This window comes from Anarhichas minor, unplaced genomic scaffold (genome assembly GCF_050575085.1).
Source record: "Anarhichas minor isolate MPS153535 unplaced genomic scaffold, ASM5057508v1 ptg000067l, whole genome shotgun sequence".
NCBI lineage: Eukaryota > Metazoa > Chordata > Actinopteri > Perciformes > Anarhichadidae > Anarhichas > Anarhichas minor.
This window is the reverse complement of record NW_027466513.1, coordinates 2972878-2994775: the sequence shown is the minus strand read 5'-3', so window position 1 is coordinate 2994775 and position 21898 is coordinate 2972878. Positions and strand designations below refer to the sequence as shown.

The 21898-nt window shown below is 41.5% G+C and overlaps 1 protein-coding gene across 21 annotated transcripts in view; it reads left to right on the top strand.

Moving 5' to 3' along the window:
- Positions 1 to 20924, top strand: part of madd (MAP-kinase activating death domain) — a 50516-nt gene extending 29592 nt beyond the window's left edge. For 5 of the 21 annotated variants that reach the window (XM_076078735.1, XM_076078731.1, XM_076078726.1 and 2 more), the window contains 17 exons: positions 78 to 281; positions 1631 to 1681; positions 3415 to 3518; positions 3710 to 3793; positions 4289 to 4447; positions 4983 to 5103; positions 6094 to 6156; positions 7568 to 7688; positions 7813 to 7918; positions 8009 to 8119; positions 8211 to 8318; positions 8439 to 8603; positions 8705 to 8777; positions 9486 to 9592; positions 12195 to 12264; positions 14550 to 14596; positions 18187 to 20924. In XM_076078735.1, coding sequence (XP_075934850.1) covers positions 78 to 281; positions 1631 to 1681; positions 3415 to 3518; positions 3710 to 3793; positions 4289 to 4447; positions 4983 to 5103; positions 6094 to 6156; positions 7568 to 7688; positions 7813 to 7918; positions 8009 to 8119; positions 8211 to 8318; positions 8439 to 8603; positions 8705 to 8777; positions 9486 to 9592; positions 12195 to 12264; positions 14550 to 14596; positions 18187 to 18300 — 1808 coding nt within the window. In that variant the 3' untranslated portion in view covers positions 18301 to 20924. The remainder of the gene's footprint in view (positions 1 to 77; positions 282 to 1630; positions 1682 to 3414; positions 3519 to 3709; positions 3794 to 4288; positions 4448 to 4982; positions 5104 to 6093; positions 6157 to 7567; positions 7689 to 7812; positions 7919 to 8008; positions 8120 to 8210; positions 8319 to 8438; positions 8604 to 8704; positions 8778 to 9485; positions 9593 to 12194; positions 12265 to 14549; positions 14597 to 18186) is intronic. The other 16 variants (XM_076078728.1, XM_076078746.1, XM_076078739.1 and 13 more) reach the window with 9 other exon arrangements.
- Positions 20925 to 21898: the final 974 nt, after the last annotated feature.

Genomic DNA, 21898 nt, shown 5'->3' with positions numbered 1-21898 from the left:
AACCTCCTCATATCTTCTTTCTCTTTAACGGTGATGAACTCTTGTCTCCGGCCCCGTTCAATTTGGTAAATTGGTAGACCCAGAAAAACGCAAGCGAAGCCCCACAGACAGTGCCGGCAGCCCGGGGAGTAAAGAGAGTCCTTCTGGTCGCATGGAGGCCGCCGGAACTCAGGGCCTCCTGAATGTTCCTCACCTGCAGCTGCCGCACCCCGCGACGGGCAAAGGAGCGCGCCATTTTGATACGCGGAGTCTGAACGAGGAGAACTTTATTGTCTCGATTGGTGTGTACACCACTCCGGCCCCGGTTGCATGTGCACTGTGAGATCCCCCACCCCCCACCCAAGCTCATCAACCTTAATACTAGTCCGTCCCCCCCCCCCCCCCCCAACCGTTTCAAAGAACGATCCCTTCACTTGTCCCCGACAGATTGTGACAGGATATTCCACACACTTTGACCTGAAATACTGGAGATAATCACTGGACTTACCCTGTGTCTGGTAACGATTTTCAAACTGAAAAAGAATATTTGAAAATGAGAATCTAAATTTTGAATTTGGCCCTGGTTAAAATACATGAAGTAGGCTTGTGAAGTGTGTGTAATATGTCCCTGTTTTTCCAGCCTGGACTGCGTGTGTTTGTCTCCCCTTCCCTGAAACATCTGTGCCCCTGTTTGCCTCCTCTCTGGACTTCTGTTGTCGGCCTCTTAGCACCTTGAATGCATGTCTTTTGTTTTGGTCTTCCAATACCTAAATCTGCAGTAGCGGACGAAGGGAAAAACCAGAGGTATGTGCATCGATAAAAGTCGGTGCTCGTCTGTGCCTTTACTGCAGGTTTCTGCGAGGCGTGCTGTAGAGAAACGGCAGCTCCCTTTGCTCTCGGCATGGAGGGTGGAAGCAACACTCCCCAGTAAACAGTCCCAGTTTTCCCCAATTTTCTATTGGTTCGAACCAACCGACTTAGAAAGTCCGTAATCATCTCTTTACCACTTAATTTCCTGAGAATGATTCTGGGTCTGTATACAGGGGACACTTTGAGTCGACCACCCTGACACCTCTCCTGCCCGCACCCCTTCTCTTCCTGTTAGAAAGTTGCACCTTCAATTCTACAGTTTGCTGTGAGACTTGCATCCCGGCTTCTGCAACTGCTCCATTTCACCCGCTGGCTAGTCGGCCTCTCAAACCCCCCCCCCCCCCCCCCCGCCCCGCCCCCCCCCCCCCCATCCCACGCTCTTTTCCGAATCAAACATCTCCTGCTCGCTCGCCCTTTTTGCTCTGGAGAGCCAGACAAATGCTGTGGGTGGCCTGCGATCAGAGCCGCAGCTCATCCTGACGTCACTGTGTGGCTCTCCAGGACTTTGGGCCGGGAGCTCTGGGTGTGTTGTAATGTTACCGTAGTAGCTGTTGCACACGGTGGATCCAACTTGACAGCGAAATCCTTTTTCATTTTGTCCAGATTGAAGCACAGCTACATGCAAACATTACAAAACGCCTCCATTCAACAATGACAGATCCTCAGTGCTTACTTTGTTTTTGTTTTGATTTTAATGCTCATCCCCCATACATGCCTTTTCAACCAGCTCTCTGACTCTCTCTCTGTCTTTCTCTCCTTGCTTGCAATGCATCTTGGGTAGAATTGTGGAGCAAGCACCAGGATAAGCAAAAAGCTATGGAAAAACCACAGAGTAAGAGACTTTTCACACACGAAAGAATAAATAAAAGATTAAGCTGTTGACCTTTTTCCACCCCGTTCTCTCCACCTTTTCAAACTCACCAGTGTCTTTACCCATGAATAAATAATAAGGCTCCTAATAACAATGTGTGACTGGATAGCAGATCAAATATAGGCTTGGATTGGATTCATTCTGTTCGATAAATAAGATGTGGATCGGGGTAACTTCAGCCGAGACTCTGATGTTCTAGCTCTGTACCTACTGCTCATGACTCTGGGTTTCTGATAATGCAGTATAGTTGGTATCCTCGAGTGGTATTAAATCTGCTGTATTTTAATTGAGGGTCACATCATTTAGCGCTGTGAGAAATGAAACCCTTGTTCTCGCTCATGTTGTGTTTAATCCAGACTTGGTGTGTTTGGTTCTTTTTTTCCCTTTACGGTTCTTCCAGAAGGATTCATTACAGTATGGGCTAGTTTTACTATTACACAGTTTGTAATGATCTCAGCTTTGTTAACCGAATAGATGGTGCAAGGTATTTATTAACTCTTATTTGTCACTGCCAACCGTTTTTAGTTCCATGCATTATTTAATTCTATATCATTTTAAAATAACAATACTGATATGGATATCTGTCTCAGGGTCTAGGGCTGAACAATTAGTCAACATTTTATCAAAATAGCAAAATGCCGTCCTGCAATTTTCAAATGTGCACCATTTAAATTTAAATATTGTCGCATTGCAGAGATGATCTACTCGTTATATTCTTTGTTTGGTACAGATCCCCACAAAAATCACTTTCCCTCTAATATCGCAAATCATATATTATATTAATATTAGTCAAAATAATTGCAATTCGATTTTGTTTTTCTAAAGTTGTTGACTTATGTGAATTTTAATATTTAAGTCGAGCTCAAGAAATATTAAATTTTATTTTCCAGTGGGTTTATTTATTTATTTTTTTTCATGAGCAGAAATAATCACCTGCTGCCCCTTTTTCCGCACTTTTAACTTGTTTTTTTCCAGTCTCAAGTGGCTGTAAGTTGTGTATTTACACACATTATTTCACAGCTGTTAGCACACTTATTTAATTAATTCATGGTTTACAAAAGTTAAGTGTCACAAAAACCAGGAAGTGTAACGATCGACTCGTCAGCACGTCTGCATCTCCCGAGGTGATGCATAACGTACAAACAGAACACGTCTCCGTTTCCGTCCACCAGTTTGTCTGCATGCCTAACTGCTTGTGTCTGATGGTTGTTTTTGTTGTAACTTGGGCCACATCTGCAGCATTGACTTGAGAATTAATGTCGCGCTCTTGCAGTTTTTTGTTTTCATTTGTAATTTTTTTTTCCAGCGCTCTCTGCTTGTAACCTCCCTGTCTGACCTTTAAACCCTTCATCTGTTGCTGCTCAGTTGTATAGAGAAAGTTGTGATAACATTTGAATAAAACGTGTTTTCATACCTCTTTTTAGATTAGATGTATTATAGTCACTGTATTTTAGCTAGTGGCAGCTTCAGGCTCTGAGTCTTTGCATTTAAAATCAGTTGACACACGTGAATAAGGCAGTTTATGCTTCGCTGTGTAATGCCGTGTTTAAACGGAAGCTTTGGCACTTCAGATGGACGTAGCGTCAGTGTTGCTGTGCTGTGGTGGCTTTGAGTGAGGCGACTCTCGGTAAGGTAAGAAGATGATGTCGTCCCCGTTCATGAAGTCGTGCTGATAGTCGTGGTCTGTCCTTCAGGGTCCGACGGAGCGAAGCAGCAGCGCCCCCAGGTGACCGACGCCGAGGAGAAGAAATCCCAGATCAGCGCTGACAGTGGCCTCGGTGTCACGTCTGGATCTCAGGTCTGTTCCTGGAGCATTTCAGTGTGACAACTTGTTGCTGAATTATATGTCTGCATGTAAGACCTTTGTAAAATAACTGGATGTGATTCACCACATGTGCAGCACATGTTTACTGTCTTTACACTAAAGTATACCGATGTATCCTCACCTTTTCTCTTTTTTTTTTTTTCTTCATCCCTTCGGGTTGGCAGAAGAGTGACACGGAGTCGGTAACGAGCTCGGAGCCACCGATCCTGACGAGAAGCACCAGCCAGGACTCTGAGGCCAGCACAGTGGTAGGGCACGGCCAACTCGGATGTTACGCACTTTGTGCTGCACTTCTATCTATTCCAGCTGCACTGAACCTCACAATACCAGCTGCAGATTACAGGACGATGTTTTAGGTCCAAACCGTTTTAAGCTTATTTTGTCCTTTTCCCTTTAAAAACTGTGAATAAATTGATCGATTGTAGGTTACGGATTATTGCTTATATCGCCATATGAAATGCTTAAACTCTACTGACCAGCTAGTAATACTAATACCAAATATATTAATAATAGTGACAGTAATAATAACTTTATTTATAAAGCACTTTTCAACCGGAAGCACAAAGTGCTTTCCAGATTAAAAAATGAAATTCACAAAAGAACTTCAGTGAAGGGCAGGAGATCCAGCTGATGGAGAATAATACTATATCATTTTTTTAATTAAAAGCTGCTTTTATACCAAACCTTCTGCACCTGAAACGTCGCTCATGTATTGTTCTTACACCTTATGTCATATGTTCTAGATAAGCAACAGCTCTGGAGAGACTCTGGGTGCTGACAGTGACCTGAGCAGCACAGCTGGAGACGGCCTCGGGGGGAGGAACACTGCTCATCTAACTCAGTCCAGAGGGACTCTCTCTGACAGCGAGATCGAAACCAATCCAGCCACCAGCTCTGTTTTTGTAAGTTTAAAAGTCACTATAAGTAGATTCAACTTTTCTTACTTTGAACATAAGACAATTTTATTATGAACGTATTCGATTTGAGCTTTGAGATGGAGTCGATCGGATTCCAGGGTTCCCATGCGCACTAGAAAAACTGGACGATAGCGGACTAGTTTTCCACCTTTTAAAACAAAACACATGAACATGAGAGAAAGAGTTCAATACCCTTTCTGGAATCACAATCATTTTCTTTTGCCAAGAATGCTCAAATGGTGGTTTACTGGTTGAATGAGCAACATTTGTTCAAATTTCAAAACACTCAAAGTGAACCTCGGCCTCAGAAAAATCACATCCCTCTTCAACTTATCTCTGCCGGACGTAAAACCATCAAGCTCAATATCAATTCTACACTCCTTCTATGTCAACTGTCTGGTGCTGCTCTGATCAAAACAGATGCGTTAATACTCAAAATACGTGAGCCTGTGTATTTTTTGGGGGTCATTGTTCTAGCTGTTAGTTCACAAACGTGACAAACCGTGTCCTGTTCCCACAGGGAAAGCCTCACACTCTGAAGCCAAGTGCAAAAGATCACGCGCTTGCGATGGCGAAGGGGCCGCCTGCTCAGCCCGTGGAGGACATCAGCATGAGGATCTACCTTTGTGAAGGCCTGCTGGGTATGTTGAGCTACAGCTCCTCCTCTAGTTCAAGCACGAGTCGAGCAGCTGACATTTATTCTGATCATTCAAGAAAACCTTTCCTTCCTGTGTTCTTAAAAGCACTGCTTCACTAACACTATCTAAGGTACTTCCTCTAGTGCAAAGTTTCTAAGTGTTTAATTTCTTTTACTACTACTTGTGCAAGCTCTGGCTTTGTCACTGAACTATTACGAATAAATGTTATTTTTAAGAGAAAAAACAAACGGAAGTGAGACGTGTGATGACCTAGAAGTGGTGTAATTATTATTATTTATTATGGAACGGTGAACAAAGCATCTATGAAGGTGGAAGGTTATACCCTGATGTTTGTGTGCTGATGTTGCATAATGTAACTTTACACAGAGATGAGTTAACACTACTGATTGAAGAGGGAAGTTGTATTTATTCACTGAATCAGTTTATTGTCAAGTATGTTACACAAACAAGGAATTTGACTTGGTGATTGGTGCATGACAATAAACATAAAAGACATCATTTAAAAATAGAAAATATGAAGATATACAATAAAATATGACAAACAAACAAAGAGTATATTAAGACAAGTATGTTATTAAAGTAACACGTGTGTATTTAAAGAGTAGAGTTGTGAAAATGTGTGTAACTGTTGTCTGAGAGGTTTAAATGCAGTTGGACACAGCTGGCAGAGATCTGCACAAAACACAAATGAATTAGTTTGACTCAAGTTAAACTACAGTCTTTAACTTAACTTCTATATTACAGTTGAACAGATCGTTAACATACATCAGCACAAAGCTAGAGGCTATAAAGCACTCGGTAGCCGGAGTACATGAGTGTCTTTGTTCGTCCTGGTCTCCGTTCCTGGGACGTGGTTCTGGGCTCTCTCTGCTCTTGTTTTTGCCATTAAACCCACTCACCTCTTGGCCTAACCCCCTCCTGCTCTCGCTGCTTCTCTTCCCTCCTGCTGCGCCTCCTGGGAAACTCTTCCAGGCCGCGATAAGAGCTCCGTTTGGGATCAACTTGAGGATGCTGCCATGGAAACCTTTTCTCTAAGTAGGGCTAATCTCTTGCCTTTGCCCTTTTTTCCGTGTGTGTGTGTGTGTGTGTGTGTGTGTGTGGGTGTGGGGGAGGGGTGTATCCATTGTTCATGCAGGCTGGCTCGGTGTTTAATCTTTGCTGTGATATCATGGTGGTTTGTCCTGTCTGTCGTCTGTTGGTGAGCGGCAGATCAGTGTTTCTCTGAGCATGAGATGAAAGTGGAGAATAGAAACACTTCCCTCAGAGGGAGATCAAAGAGAGATTTCCACGTTAACTTTTAACATTCATTTAAATTCCTGCTCACCTATGTTCTCACACAGTCTTCTAACTAACCCTCACATTGTATTTAAAAATAAGTTTTCAAAATGATAAATCGTTTCCTCAGTCCATATTAACTTGTGATATCTGGGAGATTACAAAGAGCAGCGCTTAGAGGCGTCGTTAGACTAGGTTTCGTGAGACCTGTTGGTTGAGAGCCTCGTTGCGGACGTCCCTGCTGCACCGTGTTCTACTCCAGCAGAGTGTGTAACCGACACTACGACTACAACAGAGGTGTTCCGATACGGATTTTGATGAACCAGCGTATTGGCCAATACCGAATACCGATCTAATTCCAGTGCGTTAAAAAACTATTAAACTGGACACATGATTCCCTCACTAATATCTATTTTATGTTGCTGTGAAAACATATCTATTTATTCAAGTTTCTCACCAAAAACTACAATTTACAAGACAGCATTTGAACACATCACGATCACATTATATATCTACCTTCACCTAATACAAATTTTTACTGAATGGAGCTCGATTAACTCATGTTCACAATGTTTACTGAAGTAATGAATCAAGAGAGAAGTAGTCATTTTCTCATAGACTTCTATACAACCAGAGGAGTCGCCCCCTGCTGGACATTAGTGAGAATGCAGGTTTTGAGAGACTTGCCGCCTGGTTTCACGTATTGTTGTTCCTATGAAGCGTAAATTAGCTGATAAATGATACCTTTATATCGGATTGGTGCATTGATTCACGTACACGTTGATACCCGATCCAGCATGTTGGGTTGTATCTGGTACTGGTATCAGTAACGTAGCAACTTTAGTTATTTTATGTAATTGGTCTAATTGACGCTTATTGTTGTTTTCGTGTGTGTGTGTGTGTGTGTGTGTGTGTGTGTGTGTGTGTGTGTGTGTGTGTGTGTGTGTGTGTGTGTGTGTGTGTGTGTGTGTGTGTGTGTGTGTGTGTGTGTGTGTGTGTGTGTGTGTGTGTGTGTGTGTGTGTGTGTGTGCGTGTGCAGTATAAGAGCCTTGAACTCAGTATTTCTTTTAATAGATATGTATTTATATCAAAGAACGTATGTATGCTTGTGGCTGCATCCTATGTGGATGAAATGTTTGTAGCCACATGTGTTGTGTCTTGGTGTGATCAGGTAAGGAGCGCTCCACACTGTGGGACCAGCTGCAGTTCTGGGAGGACGCCTACCTGGATGCCGTGATGTTGGAGCGTGAGGGGATGGGAATGGACCAGGGACCCCAGGAGATGATCGAAAGGTTCAAAATGGGCGGACTTCTTATTCGATATGTCTACATATATATGTTCCCCCCCACAGATACTAGATAACTTTGTCATGATGTTTGAAACCTGGACCAATCTTTGTTTTATGTGTCATCACAGATACTTGTCTCTAGGCGATCACGACCGCAAGCGTCTGGAGGATGATGAGGACAGACTTCTGGCGACTCTGCTGCACAACATGATTGCGTTCATGCTAATGCTGAAAGTACGGAGGCCTGTTTGAAGAAAGTAAAGCTATGGTTGAACTGACATTCTTTTGCCTCCAGATATCTCAAGTTTTTTTTGTTTTATTTAGTTGAACAAAAACGACATCAAGAAGAAGGTGAGGCGTCTGATGGGGAAGTCCCACATTGGCCTCACATACAGCCAAGAGATCAATGAGACACTGGACAAACTGGCCAACATGGTGAATATCTGCCCCTCCCTTTTCTTTTTTTAATTCAGCTAGTTCATCTTCTATTCGCCCTATTTCTACTGAAGAATACATTTGTTTCTAGAACGGCCGCGAGCTGTCCATCAGGCCCAGTGGAAGCCGTCACATCAAGAAGCAAACGTTCGTTGTGCACGCTGGCACCGACACCACGGGAGACATCTTCTTCATGGAGGTACGACGAGCCTGTAATTCCTGATACGCCAACAGGAGCTCATGGACGTAGTAAACGCTTTCCTTAATGTTGCATGTGGAGAGCATCTCATGTCACTAACGTTGCTCATCACTGCTTCAGGTGTGCGATGACTGCATAGTCCTGCGCAGCAACATCGGCACCGTCTACGAGCGCTGGTGGTACGAGAAGCTCATCAACATGACTTACTGCCCCAAGACTAAAGTGCTGTGTCTCTGGAGACGCAACGGCCAGGAGACGCAGCTCAACAAGTTCTATACCAAAAAGGTCAGAACAGGGCTTCTCTCGGCATCCTGTACTTGTTTAAATCTTTACTTCAGAAGAACATCTGTTAGGAAGTTAAATAACTTTCCCTTTCTGCATTCTAGTGTCGCGAACTCTACTACTGTGTTAAAGACAGTATGGAAAGAGCTGCAGCGAGACAGCAAAGCATTAAACCAGGTGAGTCTCTTTCTTTAACTTCCTTTTTTGACAACTAGTCTTTTCTCTGGGATAGAATATGCACATTGTTTGATTGACTTGAGAAGGGGTGAAACGTTTCACACATATTGGTTTTGGGATCGCAGGTAAAAAGACATCATTTCTTAAGAAAAATAATATTGACAAAACTTGGATATTCTCTGTGATTATAGTTTTTATTTTTTACAAGAAGAAACTCCAAATTTACAGGAAAACATCTTGAACATACTCTCGGATTAAAGTCTAAAATGTTATGGGGAAAAACATTGGAAAAGCGGTTATTTTTTAGTCATAGAATCGCTTTAATTGGCAAGCGGTGTCGTCTGGTATGATGCAGCTGTTGCAAATTTATAACTTTATAATTGCATGAAATATTAATTTACCACGTTAATCTCTGAATTTTCAACATTTAGGTTGTACATTTATGAGAGAGAAAAACTTGGGAGTTTTTTTTCCTCTGAATATTACAATGACCCTAATACTATGTCATGAAGATGTCGTCATGTATTGAACTATTTTGGAGTCTGTTTAAGACGTGAAAATATAAATTCCCATTGAGTATAAACTAAAACATTCCTGTTCCAGGCTCCAGCAGCGTGTAATGTTTTTTTTTATTCAGTCATCCTGCTGAGAAGTTATTTTCGGGGGATTTATTATCTTCAGTCGCGTTAAACTCGGGTGTTGTTTCAGGTCCTGAGCTGGGCGGAGAGTTTCCCGTCCAGGACATGAAGACTGGTGAAGGTGGACTGCTGCAAGTCACGCTGGAAGGAATCAACCTTAAATTCATGCACAGCCAGGTAAGAGGCTCACGCCACAGCAGAGAAGCTGCTTCTCATCTCTCACACGGGCATGGAAATATTCAAAGAAATCACTCATGATGGCAAAGAGTTCATCCTGTCCTTCTGTCCACCAGTTTGCCTCATTTCCTTTCATCTCGTGACGTCTTCCTCTATCGACGTTAAAAATAAAGCCTCGTCAAAAAGTTAGCGATGGCTGACAACGTGTTTGATTGGCGTTTACTCCGACTGCTTTCCCTTTAGAGGAAGAACTCCTTTGTGCTTTCGGTTTTTTTTGTGTGTGTGTGTGTGCGTGTGCGCGTGTGTGTGTGTATTCGTATGCATGCGTTCCCCAAAAAACAATATTAACACATCCCTCCACACACGTTTCTTTTTTGACATCCGTGGTGCTCAAACCTCATTGTTCATTTACTGTGTGGGAGGAGAATAAGTGTTAATGTGTGTTGTGCATCAGTGGGTGACCTTAAACAAAGACTTTTCATTAATAATTGGCTATTTAAATAGCAACTTTCACACTCTAAGTTTGGACCCTTGAACATCGTCATGTGTTGTCTTCACGCCTGCGCAGGTAGTCGTAGTCGGGGTTCGTATCTCTCCTCAGCTGTGTTAGTGTGTAGCTGTGTTTGAACAATGTCCTGCAGTAGAATAGTGTGACGAACAAAGACCAGGGACACTTCATACATGTTGAGCATCCTAAAGAACAATGAAACAAAAGACTGAGGTGATCTTTAAACCCATTCCTCAACAATAAAAGGGATTTTTAGGGTCGGTTCACCCAAATTAAAAAAAAGAAACAAAAGACGTCTTCTTCACCTCCGGTGGCATCTTATCCACGCAGACAGTTTTTCCGACTTTACTTTTCTGGTTCACTCGCGGCGGCTCTCATAGAACATCTATGGCCGCAGCTGTTTTTCCGTGAAGAAGCTCTAAAACTGACTTTACACCACCCGAACAGAACCAAAGGGCAGACAGACGCAGTGAACACAGCGGAGCATTGAGCAGCTAGAGACTCGGATATTTCCCTCAGTGGGTGGAGAACAACAACGGAGCTAAAAGGAATGTGAATATTGGACTTAAACTCATCTTGAGGACAGAAACGTGATTCCAAATGAACGGTAATGTTGCTCAGCACTGTCTGCTAGATGTCAGTGTTGTGTTTTACAGCTTGATTCTGCAGGTTTAAATATAATGTTTCATTGCTGTGAGCATCACAAATACAAAAACCCAAACTTTCTGCGTGGCCACGTGATCCCCTGTGTTTCTATAATTCGGGTGAACTGACCCTTTAGCTCGGATCTACGCCGAGTCACTGTTTTCCTCGCTGCTTCTGCTGTTTCTACCTCGGGCTCAAGATTCTTTCATTTATCATACAAGCTTAATACAATTAACCTTAAAGACATGAGTTTCTCAAAAGACGCTCCATGTAGAGCAGCACATTTCTACAATACATGAGTTGTGAGTTTTTGCAGGTCAGCTCATTCAACTTTATGCTTTTTGATCTATATATATATATATATATATATATATATATATATATATATATATATATATATATATATATATATATATATATATATATATAAATTAAAAAAAATATATAACGTGAGTGAGTATTGGGTCGGGGCCCGGGATTGGCCCTCAGTTATCTGTGCTGCTGTGCGAGCTAGTGGTGTTGGTGCCAGCCCTTGTTGCTGGAGGAGGAGGCATGGAGGGCTCTGGGGGACTGAGATGTTTAAAGTCCAGGAAACCAAAGGTGAATGCAGCTCTCAGCACCTTAGTCAAACCTCTAGTCCTCTTCTTTTTTTTCTTCTTCTTCTTTCCCCCCCCCCCCTATTTTTTGGGGGCTGATTCCTCTTGTGACGTTTTTTATTTATTATTTTCCTTTTCATATTGGCTCTGGTAACTTGTTAGTGAGACCATTGATCCCAACCCGTACGAGGCTCCCGTGCGTAGCGCCCTCTCGGAGTGTCGTGGAGTGTTTGTGCTCTTCTGTCCGATAATAATCCAAACCATTTCTCTCCCATGCTCTCTCCCCCTGCAAGGAGCGGAAGGTACACAACCTCTGCTGTGTTTGCTTATTAGCAGTTCCATCTTATTGGGTTCCTTGTTTTTCTTTCTCTTTTTCTTTGTTACTGTTGTAGCTCTGTGGCAAATCTAATTTTGTGTCCTTGTCTACATTTTTATATGGAACTTCCATGTATGCATCATATGGGCCATAATGCATCTCTCAGCATAGAAATAAATGTTTTTTTTAAACTACCGCTGCTGTTTACACCCAAACTAATAACTATAAATGTGCCAGTTGTTATGAAACGAGTCATGTTGAATTAGTGCTGAGCAGACTAAATGCATCTCTCCTCATTTACCCGTCGCCCATGTATGCGTTTGATCATGGAAACCTCTCATAGTGTGCTTTTCTTTTCTTTGGTTAGCCGTTAAAAGCTTGCACTCCATGTGTAGTTGTTTTGAGTTGACCTTTCACACCGAATAAAACAAGTTGAACATGTTAATTTGTTAAATATGAAGTGTTAACTTTTCATCCAGTGTTGTTGAGTTAATAATGTTCTGTCTTGTTTTGTTTGTGTTTTTGTTTGATTTTTAGGTTTTCATAGAGCTGAGTCACATTAAAAAGTGCAATACAGTGAAGGGAGTCTTTGTCCTGGAGGAATTTGGTAATTACACCACCTATTGATTCTAGGCCTGTACTCGGCACGGCAGTAACTCAGCTTCATGGCAAATGTATTGACGAGGGCTAATAAGGGCTTCGCTAAATTGGATACTCGCTCACCTCGAGGAACACTGACACTCTGATGTCTGCAGGTGATTATGTGAGCGATGGATTCTTCACAGGGTGCGGTGTTCTTTCAGTCGCATGGAGCCTCAGAGTTTAGAGTTCAGAAATAGGGACGATGCTCCAAGTCTGTGCAGCGTAACACACAAAGTCTAGCTCTTTTATTTGACAACAACTTGTAGAAACTAAACGAAGAGGTTCCATAATAAGAAGTAATGTCAGTTCTTAGAGGTAGATGTATAACTTTGTTTAATGATTAAAAGTAATACAAAAAACAGAATCTCTTTTTAAATAATATGTCGAAATAGTCTAAAATATAAACTTGTGATCAAATCATTTTAGTCCTGTGCTTCTAATGTCGGCACATAACGTGTTAGCTTCAAGATAAAGATGGAGATTAAAGGTTAGATGAGATATTTCTTATATTGTTAATTTCTATGAATATACATCTTATTCCTCTGTGCCATGGAGCTTCATTGTTATCCAAAAAACAATCAATGTAGTTGTTTTTGAGTCTAACATGCACCGTCCTGCTGCTGTAAATATGTATTAATCCACGGCTGAAAATAGTCCCCAACAAATGCACTATTTACTCCCAGTTTGAGTGATAGTTGCTTAAAACCACGATGCCCAGCTGTTTTAGAATATGTAATAACACATTTATCACTTGTTTTTAAAGATGTACATGTTTTTTTTCTCTGGGCGTGGGGGGATCTTGTAAACTAAAAGGAGGCGGAGCCACCTGATCTATTCACAGGTGATTTGTCTCATGTACTACTGTGAGGATACAGTGACAGTTTGAGCAAATATGACACAAAGCGTTTTTTATTTAAGTTACTAACTGCAGCTTTAAGCCAAGAAGAAGTAGTTCTTTCAGCACTTAAACTCTTTTTGTTGCCTTGAACCCCAAAAACACAGGATTTATCTAAATTTACAGTGAAAAAAAAATACTTCCTTTACTATAAAATATACGTTTTTAGGTGTTAATACGTCAACAAACGGCCCGTTCCACAATGCAAAAGACATGTTTAAAAAATTACAGTGATTTAAAGCAAACCGTATCTAAGGCCCACATCGTCAACAACTTTACTTATGGAGAGGAGCAGAAGGGTTTCGCACCATAGCTCAGGCTGCTTTTATGTCTTTAAAAGAGTCTTTACATTTATAACGGGTCAGAAAGGATGACTTACAGTGTGACAGTGACATGTTACGAGACGCTGAGAGCCAGGCTGGGTTACTGTCGTGTCTCTGTGCTGCTTTTGTAATGTTGCCCTCATCTTTGCCACTATGAAAACCTTCATTCTCCAGCAGGTAAAGTGTTGTCACCTTTCTCCTTTTCTTACCCAAACTTAACTCTGTGCTGAATATGTCCTCACTCCAATCCTTTTCATTGATTTCGTTCTCTTTCTTTGGTTCCTGTGTTATGAGTTTTCCCTCTGCGTCCTTCATCACTCGCTGTTCATTTTGGGAGATCAAGCCCAGACTCCCAGCACTCATTCTCGTGATAGTCTGCCTCTGAATCTCAGGAAGTGGAGATCTTTGGTGGGACTGTTTGTTTGTGATTCAACACCCCCCCCCCCCCCCCCCCCCCATCTGTCCAGACCTCAGCCTTCTCATCTCTGCTATGGGTTCACAGTTACTAATGAAAAGTCGATCTGTCCTGTGGGCAGTGACGCGGCCCTGGGTCAAAGGATTGTGTCCTCTTGTAGCTGCTTCCCTGTGATGTCTTTCGACTTTCTGTTCTTTGGGGGGGAGGAGGTTGTCCTTCTTCTTCACTTCTGAAACTTTACAATCTTTGCCGTCTCTTGTTATAAGACATTTTGTGTTTTTTATTTGACCATTTTGTGGGCCGTGAACGTCTCACCCAACAGTCACAAGTTCAAATGTAATACTGCCCGTAAAAGCAAAGTTCTATCATTACGCTAGACATGGACCGTAATCAATAACATGGATTCAGCAGCAGTGGACAAGCCGCTCTCACCTCCCCTGACTATCAATCGATGACTCCTGACTGTTGTGGTGGACTCTTCTTGGCCCACATACCATTTTACACCTTGTTGGAAGTCCACCCCTGTAACCCCCCCCCTCCCTAAATCTCTCAAGCATGAACTCATTTAGGTTCCTGCTGCCTTTGAATTCTTTGTTTTGTCTCTTGCACCGGCGTAGTTCCTGAAACTAAAGAAGTGGTGATCCACAAGTACAAGACCCCCATGGTGAGTCCTCACTACTTCTGTCAGAGTCGATACTATTTACCAGAGCACCGGTCACCAGGTGTGCACTGCAGAAATGTGCCTTTTGACATTTTAATCTGTAAACACGCCTGCTGTGGAGGTGCACTCTCATTCAGGCTCCCTTTGGGACCACTAACAGGAATTTAAGTCTGAAAAGTGATGCTATAATCTCAGTGGAACCACTTAAACCTAACTTTATAATGTGTGAAGTTAATCACCAAGAGTGCAGCAATTCAACTCCCTCTGGTGATTAAAGGATTAAAGCACCTTCTAAGAGTTTGGCCCTGTAGTCGCCTTACTCGGTGTTATGACCCCACTTTATCTTCCAGTATGTTGGGGCGCGTTCACACCAAAAGTAGCACTGATTAGAAGAACTCAACGTCTATTTGCACCCGGGTGAGAACGGGAGTCACACGGCAGCTATTTAGACCCTGCCAAGTTGAATATGCTACTTAATTAGGCAATAGTACGCTAGCTGAAAAGATTTAGGAGTAATAAAAGTAGAAGAAGTATGACGATAAAGTATGTTTATGGATTAGGTTGTGGTGCATTAAGGACTTTCACCCAGGAGACCAGGGTCTGGTTTAGACAACACGACTGCTTTAAGTTTAGACAACACAACTACACGACTGCTTTAAGTTTAGACAACACAACTACACGACTGTTTTAAGTTTAGACAACACAACTACACGACTGCTTTAAGTTTAGACAACACAACTACACGACTGCTTTAAGTTTAGACAACACAACTACACGACTGTTTTAAGTTTAGACAACACAACTACACGACTGTTTTAAGTTTAGACAACACAACTACACGACTGCTTTAAGTTTAGACAACACAACTACACGACTGCTTTAAGTTTAGACAACACAACTACACGACTGCTTTAAGTTTAGACAACACAACTACACGACTGCTTTAAGTTTAGACAACACAACTACACGACTGCTTTAAGTTTAGACAACACAACTACACGACTGCTTTAAGTTTAGACAACACAACTACACGACTGCTTTAAGTTTAGACAACACAACTACACGACTGCTTTAAGTTTAGACAACACAACTACACGACTGCTTTAAGTTTAGACAACACAACTACACGACTGCTTTAAGTTTAGACAACACAACTACACGACTGCTTTAAGTTTAGACAACACAACTACACGACTGCTTTAAGTTTAGACAACACAACTACACGACTGTTTTAAGTTTAGACAACACAACTACACGACTGTTTTAAGTTTAGACAACACAACTACACGACTGCTTTAAGTTTAGACAACACAACTACACGACTGCTTTAAGTTTAGACAACACAACTACACGACTGTTTTAAGTTTAGACAACACAACTACACGACTGCTTTAAGTTTAGACAACACAACTACACGACTGTTTTAAGTTTAGACAACACAACTACACGACTGCTTTAAGTTTAGACAACACAACTACACGACTGCTTTAAGTTTAGACAACACAACTACACGACTGTTTTAAGTTTAGACAACACAACTACACGACTGCTTTAAGTTTAGACAACACAACTACACGACTGTTTTAAGTTTAGACAACACAACTACACGACTGTTTTAAGTTTAGACAACACAACTACACGACTGCTTTAAGTTTAGACAACACAACTACACGACTGCTTTAAGTTTAGACAACACGACTGCTTTAAGTTTAGACAACACGACTGCTTTAAGTTTAGACAACACGACTGCTTTAAGTTTAGACAACACGACTGCTTTAAGTTTAGACAACACGACTGCTTTAAGTTTAGACAACACGACTGCTTTAAGTTTAGGCAACACGACTGCTTTAAGTTTAGACAACACGACTGCTTTAAGTTTAGACAACACGACTGCTTTAAGTTTAGGCAACACGACTGCTTTAAGTTTAGACAACACGACTGCTTTAAGTTTAGACAACACAACTACACGACTGCTTTAAGTTTAGGCAACACGACTGCTTTAAGTTTAGACAACACGACTGCTTTAAGTTTAGGCAACACGACTGCTTTAAGTTTAGACAACACGACTGCTTTAAGTTTAGACTACACGACTGCTTTAAGTTTAGACAACACGACTGCTTTAAGTTTAGACAACACGACTGCTTTAAGTTTAGACAACACGACTGCTTTAAGTTTAGACAACACGACTGCTTTAAGTTTAGACAACACGACTGCTTTAAGTTTAGACAACACGACTGCTTTAAGTTTAGACAACACGACTGCTTTAAGTTTAGACAACACGACTGCTTTAAGTTTAGACAACACGACTGCTTTAAGTTTAGGCAACACGACTGCTTTAAGTTTAGACAACACGACTGCTTTAAGTTTAGACAACACGACTGCTTTAAGTTTAGACAACACGACTGCTTTAAGTTTAGACAACACGACTGCTTTAAGTTTAGACAACACGACTGCTTTAAGTTTAGGCAACACGACTGCTTTAAGTTTAGGCAACACGACTGCTTTAAGTTTAGACAACACGACTGCTTTAAGTTTAGGCAACACGACTGCTTTAAGTTTAGGCAACACGACTGCTTTAAGTTTAGGCAACACGACTGCTTTAAGTTTAGACAACACGACTGCTTTAAGTTTAGACAACACAACTACACGACTGCTTTAAGTTTAGACAACACGACTGCTTTAAGTTTAGACAACACGACTGCTTTAAGTTTAGGCAACACGACTGCTTTAAGTTTAGACAACACGACTGCTTTAAGTTTAGACAACACAACTACACGACTGCTTTAAGTTTAGACAACACGACTGCTTTAAGTTTAGACAACACGACTGCTTTAAGTTTAGGCAACACGACTGCTTTAAGTTTAGACAACACGACTGCTTTAAGTTTAGACAACACAACTACACGACTGCTTTAAGTTTAGACAACACGACTGCTTTAAGTTTAGACAACACGACTGCTTTAAGTTTAGACAACACGACTGCTTTAAGTTTAGACAACACGACTGCTTTAAGTTTAGACAACACGACTGCTTTAAGTTTAGACAACACGACTGCTTTAAGTTTAGACAACACGACTGCTTTAAGTTTAGGCAACACGACTGCTTTAAGTTTAGACAACACGACTGCTTTAAGTTTAGACAACACGACTGCTTTAAGTTTAGACAACACGACTGCTTTAAGTTTAGACAACACGACTGCTTTAAGTTTAGACAACACGACTGCTTTAAGTTTAGGCAACACGACTGCTTTAAGTTTAGGCAACACGACTGCTTTAAGTTTAGACAACACGACTGCTTTAAGTTTAGGCAACACGACTGCTTTAAGTTTAGGCAACACGACTGCTTTAAGTTTAGGCAACACGACTGCTGAAGAAATATTCAGTCGTGAGCACTAACTAGAGCTAATGAGTGTCGATTACAGTGACATTACAACACGCTTGTTAATCAGTATTTAACCTGATGGTTTGTTTCATAGAACCATCCGACAAGCCGTCGTTGGAAGAAGGCGGGCTCTTTTCTAACAATACTGTACACAGATGTTACATCACATCTGGCTCGTTATCATCCTCATCGTTTATTTTGTCCCTTCTGCAGGCACATCAGATCTGTTACTCCGTCCTCTGCCTTTTCTCCTACGTGGCGGCAGTGAAGGGGAAGGAGGGGGAAGGAAAACCCAAGATTCTGTCACCGAGACCCCTTCCTAGCTAGTCTACCCCCCCCCCCCCCCCCCCCTCCTCCCCCACCGCCCGTCCTCGTGCCTCTCTACTTGAAACGGCATCTCAGCTCTATAAACCAGAGACTTCTGACAATCCCTAAATCTAATCTAAGCACACGATTCCTGCTCCCTCCTCTTGTGTGTATATACAGGCCTCAGACCCCTTTTTAGACCCGGTCGTGTAGACGTGTTTAGTCTGTGATGTTGTGTAAATACTCCCGACTCCTCATCGCTGTCAAACCAACTAGCTAAATGTTTGCCTGCTCCTCAACGCGGCTCCAAGCGGTTCGCCTCAGTGTGAAAGTCTTCTGTTGTTCCTGCTGCCAACACCCAACTGATGGGAGATGTGAGGCATCGCCCCCGAGGCACAGAGTGCATGCAGGTCCCGTGCACAGCCTTGACATTCACTACAGAGAACCCCCCCCGTCCCGCCCCCGCCCCCCCCGTCCCCATTTGACTGTGAGAGTTATTGTGTGATATGTGGTTACTGTAAAGTTCCAGTCTGTCCCAAGTTCAAACTGGCATGCACATCCAGAGACCCTCTTGTACCGCAGGTCGTCCCGCGCTGTGCTGGAGCACCGCATGTGAACGCTTCTTAAAAGTGTTTGAACCCCGAAATGTGAGTGTTCTCCGATGTGTTCTCCGATGTGTTCTCCGATGTGTTCTCTTGCTCTAGATCGGCTCGCCGGGCTGAATTACTGTTCTAGTTCTACTGTAAGGTTTCTCGTCTGTGGTCTGCTGTTATCAATTGCATGTTACTATGAGGATGACAAAATAAATATTATATATATTTCTATATATAGTATTTATTTAATATATAAATATATTGACTGTACATTTCTCTGGAAAAAAAAAATGTTACAAATTGTTGATTTGCTAGATGTGCAATACTTAATAAGTAGTTAGCCATTGCCAGAGCCATGTTTTCTTGAGTTCACTGGCTTCCACAGGGTGAAGAATGTAAGAGTTTTGTTTTCTATCGTACGTGTTGGTCCAAGTGAATACGATGACATCAGTTTGACTGTTTTTAAAGTTTGTCTTTTAAAGGAACATCAACAAATCACATGGAAGAGAGAACAGCTGCTGTCTGTGGTGCAAACTTTGGAGCATTTTATATTTTCTTTACACTCTGGGCCACACCCCCAATCAGTGATGTCACCAGGTGTTTTATAAGCAACAGCAGGTGGTGGAGACGCTGTAGTAAACGTCACAGAGGGTGCAGTACCTCTTACATTAGAACTCAGCCTGCAAGCCATTTAAATGCGTCTTTGATCGTCCGAGTAGTTTGTTGGTACACGACGTTTAAAGATCCAAGTCGTCGTCCGTTCGCTGAAATTGAGATGAAAGAGAAATTATAAGCGAGCGTCATTCTGTGTTTAAAACAGGTTGGCAAGGTTTTTTTTTTTACCCCGATTTCCAGGTACAAGGTCACATGTTGTGATGGCCTTTGTTATAAATATTGACTTGTCTTTTGCCGTGCCTCTGTTGACCTGTAACTGGAAGTTATAAACGTGTTATTAACCAGTTATAAAGACTGAATGACATAAAAAAATAATCCGTTCATGTTTAAGAGAAGCAGAAGTAAAATCAAAAAAACACAGGCAGTCAAAACATGTGACCCTCTGTTCTGGAAATTTAAATATAATTAAAGCCACTTGTAGAAAGTGACATCATGCTACAATCGATATTATGGATTAATAGGTTGGTCATAAAATTAAAAGAAATCGTAAAAAATACCCTCACTCTAAGATGATTTATTGAAATTTGGTTTTGTCTGACCAACAAAAACTAAAGTAATTAAATTAACTATCATAGAAAATGCACATTTGAGAAGCTGAAAAAAAAATATATAAGATTAAATCTTGGACACAAAATGATAAAATAAATTCCCCAAAACAACTTGGTGTGACACTGTCATGGTCAGACTTTGGCGTGAACTCGATAAAGCAGCCAAATATAAAAACACCTGTTTTAACTTCACAGACTGAATCGAGCCAAAAGTCTAAAATCCTCCAAACTCACAGCAGCTGTGTTCCGTCCTGTGATCCTTCAGACGCGTTGACTCCGAACACATCGAGTCTTAATGTGGGTTCTGTTCCGTGATCGTAGAGAACAGTTGAATCTGGTCCGGTAACTTTCACAGTGAGTGTGTGTGTGTGTGTGTGTGTGTCCATGTGGTGAACAGTTTCTCCAGATCAGCAATATATGGGTACAGCTATATCACTGGAAGATGTTTTTTTTGACTCTGACATGCTTGTATTTTTAGTGATTTAACTGTGCAAAGGAAAATAATCAGTCAAATATTCAGAAGATGCTGTTCCACTAATGAATATATATATATATATATTATATAAATGAGACCAAACTGGATCTGTAACATTGGTTCTGAATGGGACGCAGCTCTTCCTGCTTGAGTTAAACAATTTTTTTTTTTAAACTGGAGTATTACAACTCATCTCTGTCATTGTACTAGCCGGCTGCTGTAACCAGAGGGAATACATGAGTAGAGGTGCCAGGTGTAAGTATTCCAGTATTTGAGAAAAAAGAAGAAAGAAAAAAAAAAGTATTTATAGAATATGTACAGCTTTGGCAATATAATAAAGTTATCGCAAATAAAGCTCTGCCGAGTTCGTCTTTTTATCAAAGAAAAACGAGGTGAAACGATGTCCGAGTCGTATTGAACATCTGGACGACCAATAACATGTTGAGACTGTTTTGTGACACTTTTTTTTTTTTTTCATGCATCCGAGTATAACCTTTATTATGTCGTACTATCTGATGCATTTAATGACTTTTTATGACGTACTATACTTCGTTATACGTCATTAAAAGTAATAAAAACGAAAAGACTTCAGACTTATCTGACATACCATACTGTGTAGTATACTATGACTTTTTTTATGACATACTATGACTTTATTACTTTTTTTGACGTACTATATTATGACTTTTTGGTTCGGTTCGATCCCCGGCTCCGCTAGTCCATGTTGACGTGTCCTTGGGCAAGACACTCAACCCCAAATTGCTCCCGCAGGCTGTTCCTGCGGTGTGTGAATGTTAAAATGTTAGTTAGTCCTGATAGACAGGTGGCACATGCAATGGTAGCCTCTGGCATCAGTGTGTGAATGGGTGAATGATGACATGTAGTGTTGAAGCACTTTGAGTAGTCGGATGACTAGAAAAGCGCTTTTCAAGTCCATTTCCATATACTGTGACATTTTTACTACTTTTCATGACATTTTTATGACTTTCATGATATACTGCGCCATGTTATACTATGACTGTTTTATGGCATGTCTTTGCATGGCATACTATATTATGTAATTTTATATCTTTTTTAACATCTTTTATGACATGCTGTTGTCACGGTCCACCTGTTTCCCATCCACTCACCCGCTACCCTGCAGAATATGAACCCCGGCTCAACACTTCAGTCTGCGCCTGCTTGTTCAGTTCGCCAACGTTGTAACGCTACAGCTATGTTCTAGTTTAAGTCGGTTAAATCCTCGGGGTTCATGACCTGTGTACGATCACATTGTTTTCTCCACCTTCCTCCCCCGGCGCCTCTCCAGTCTGCTACCCAGCCGAGAG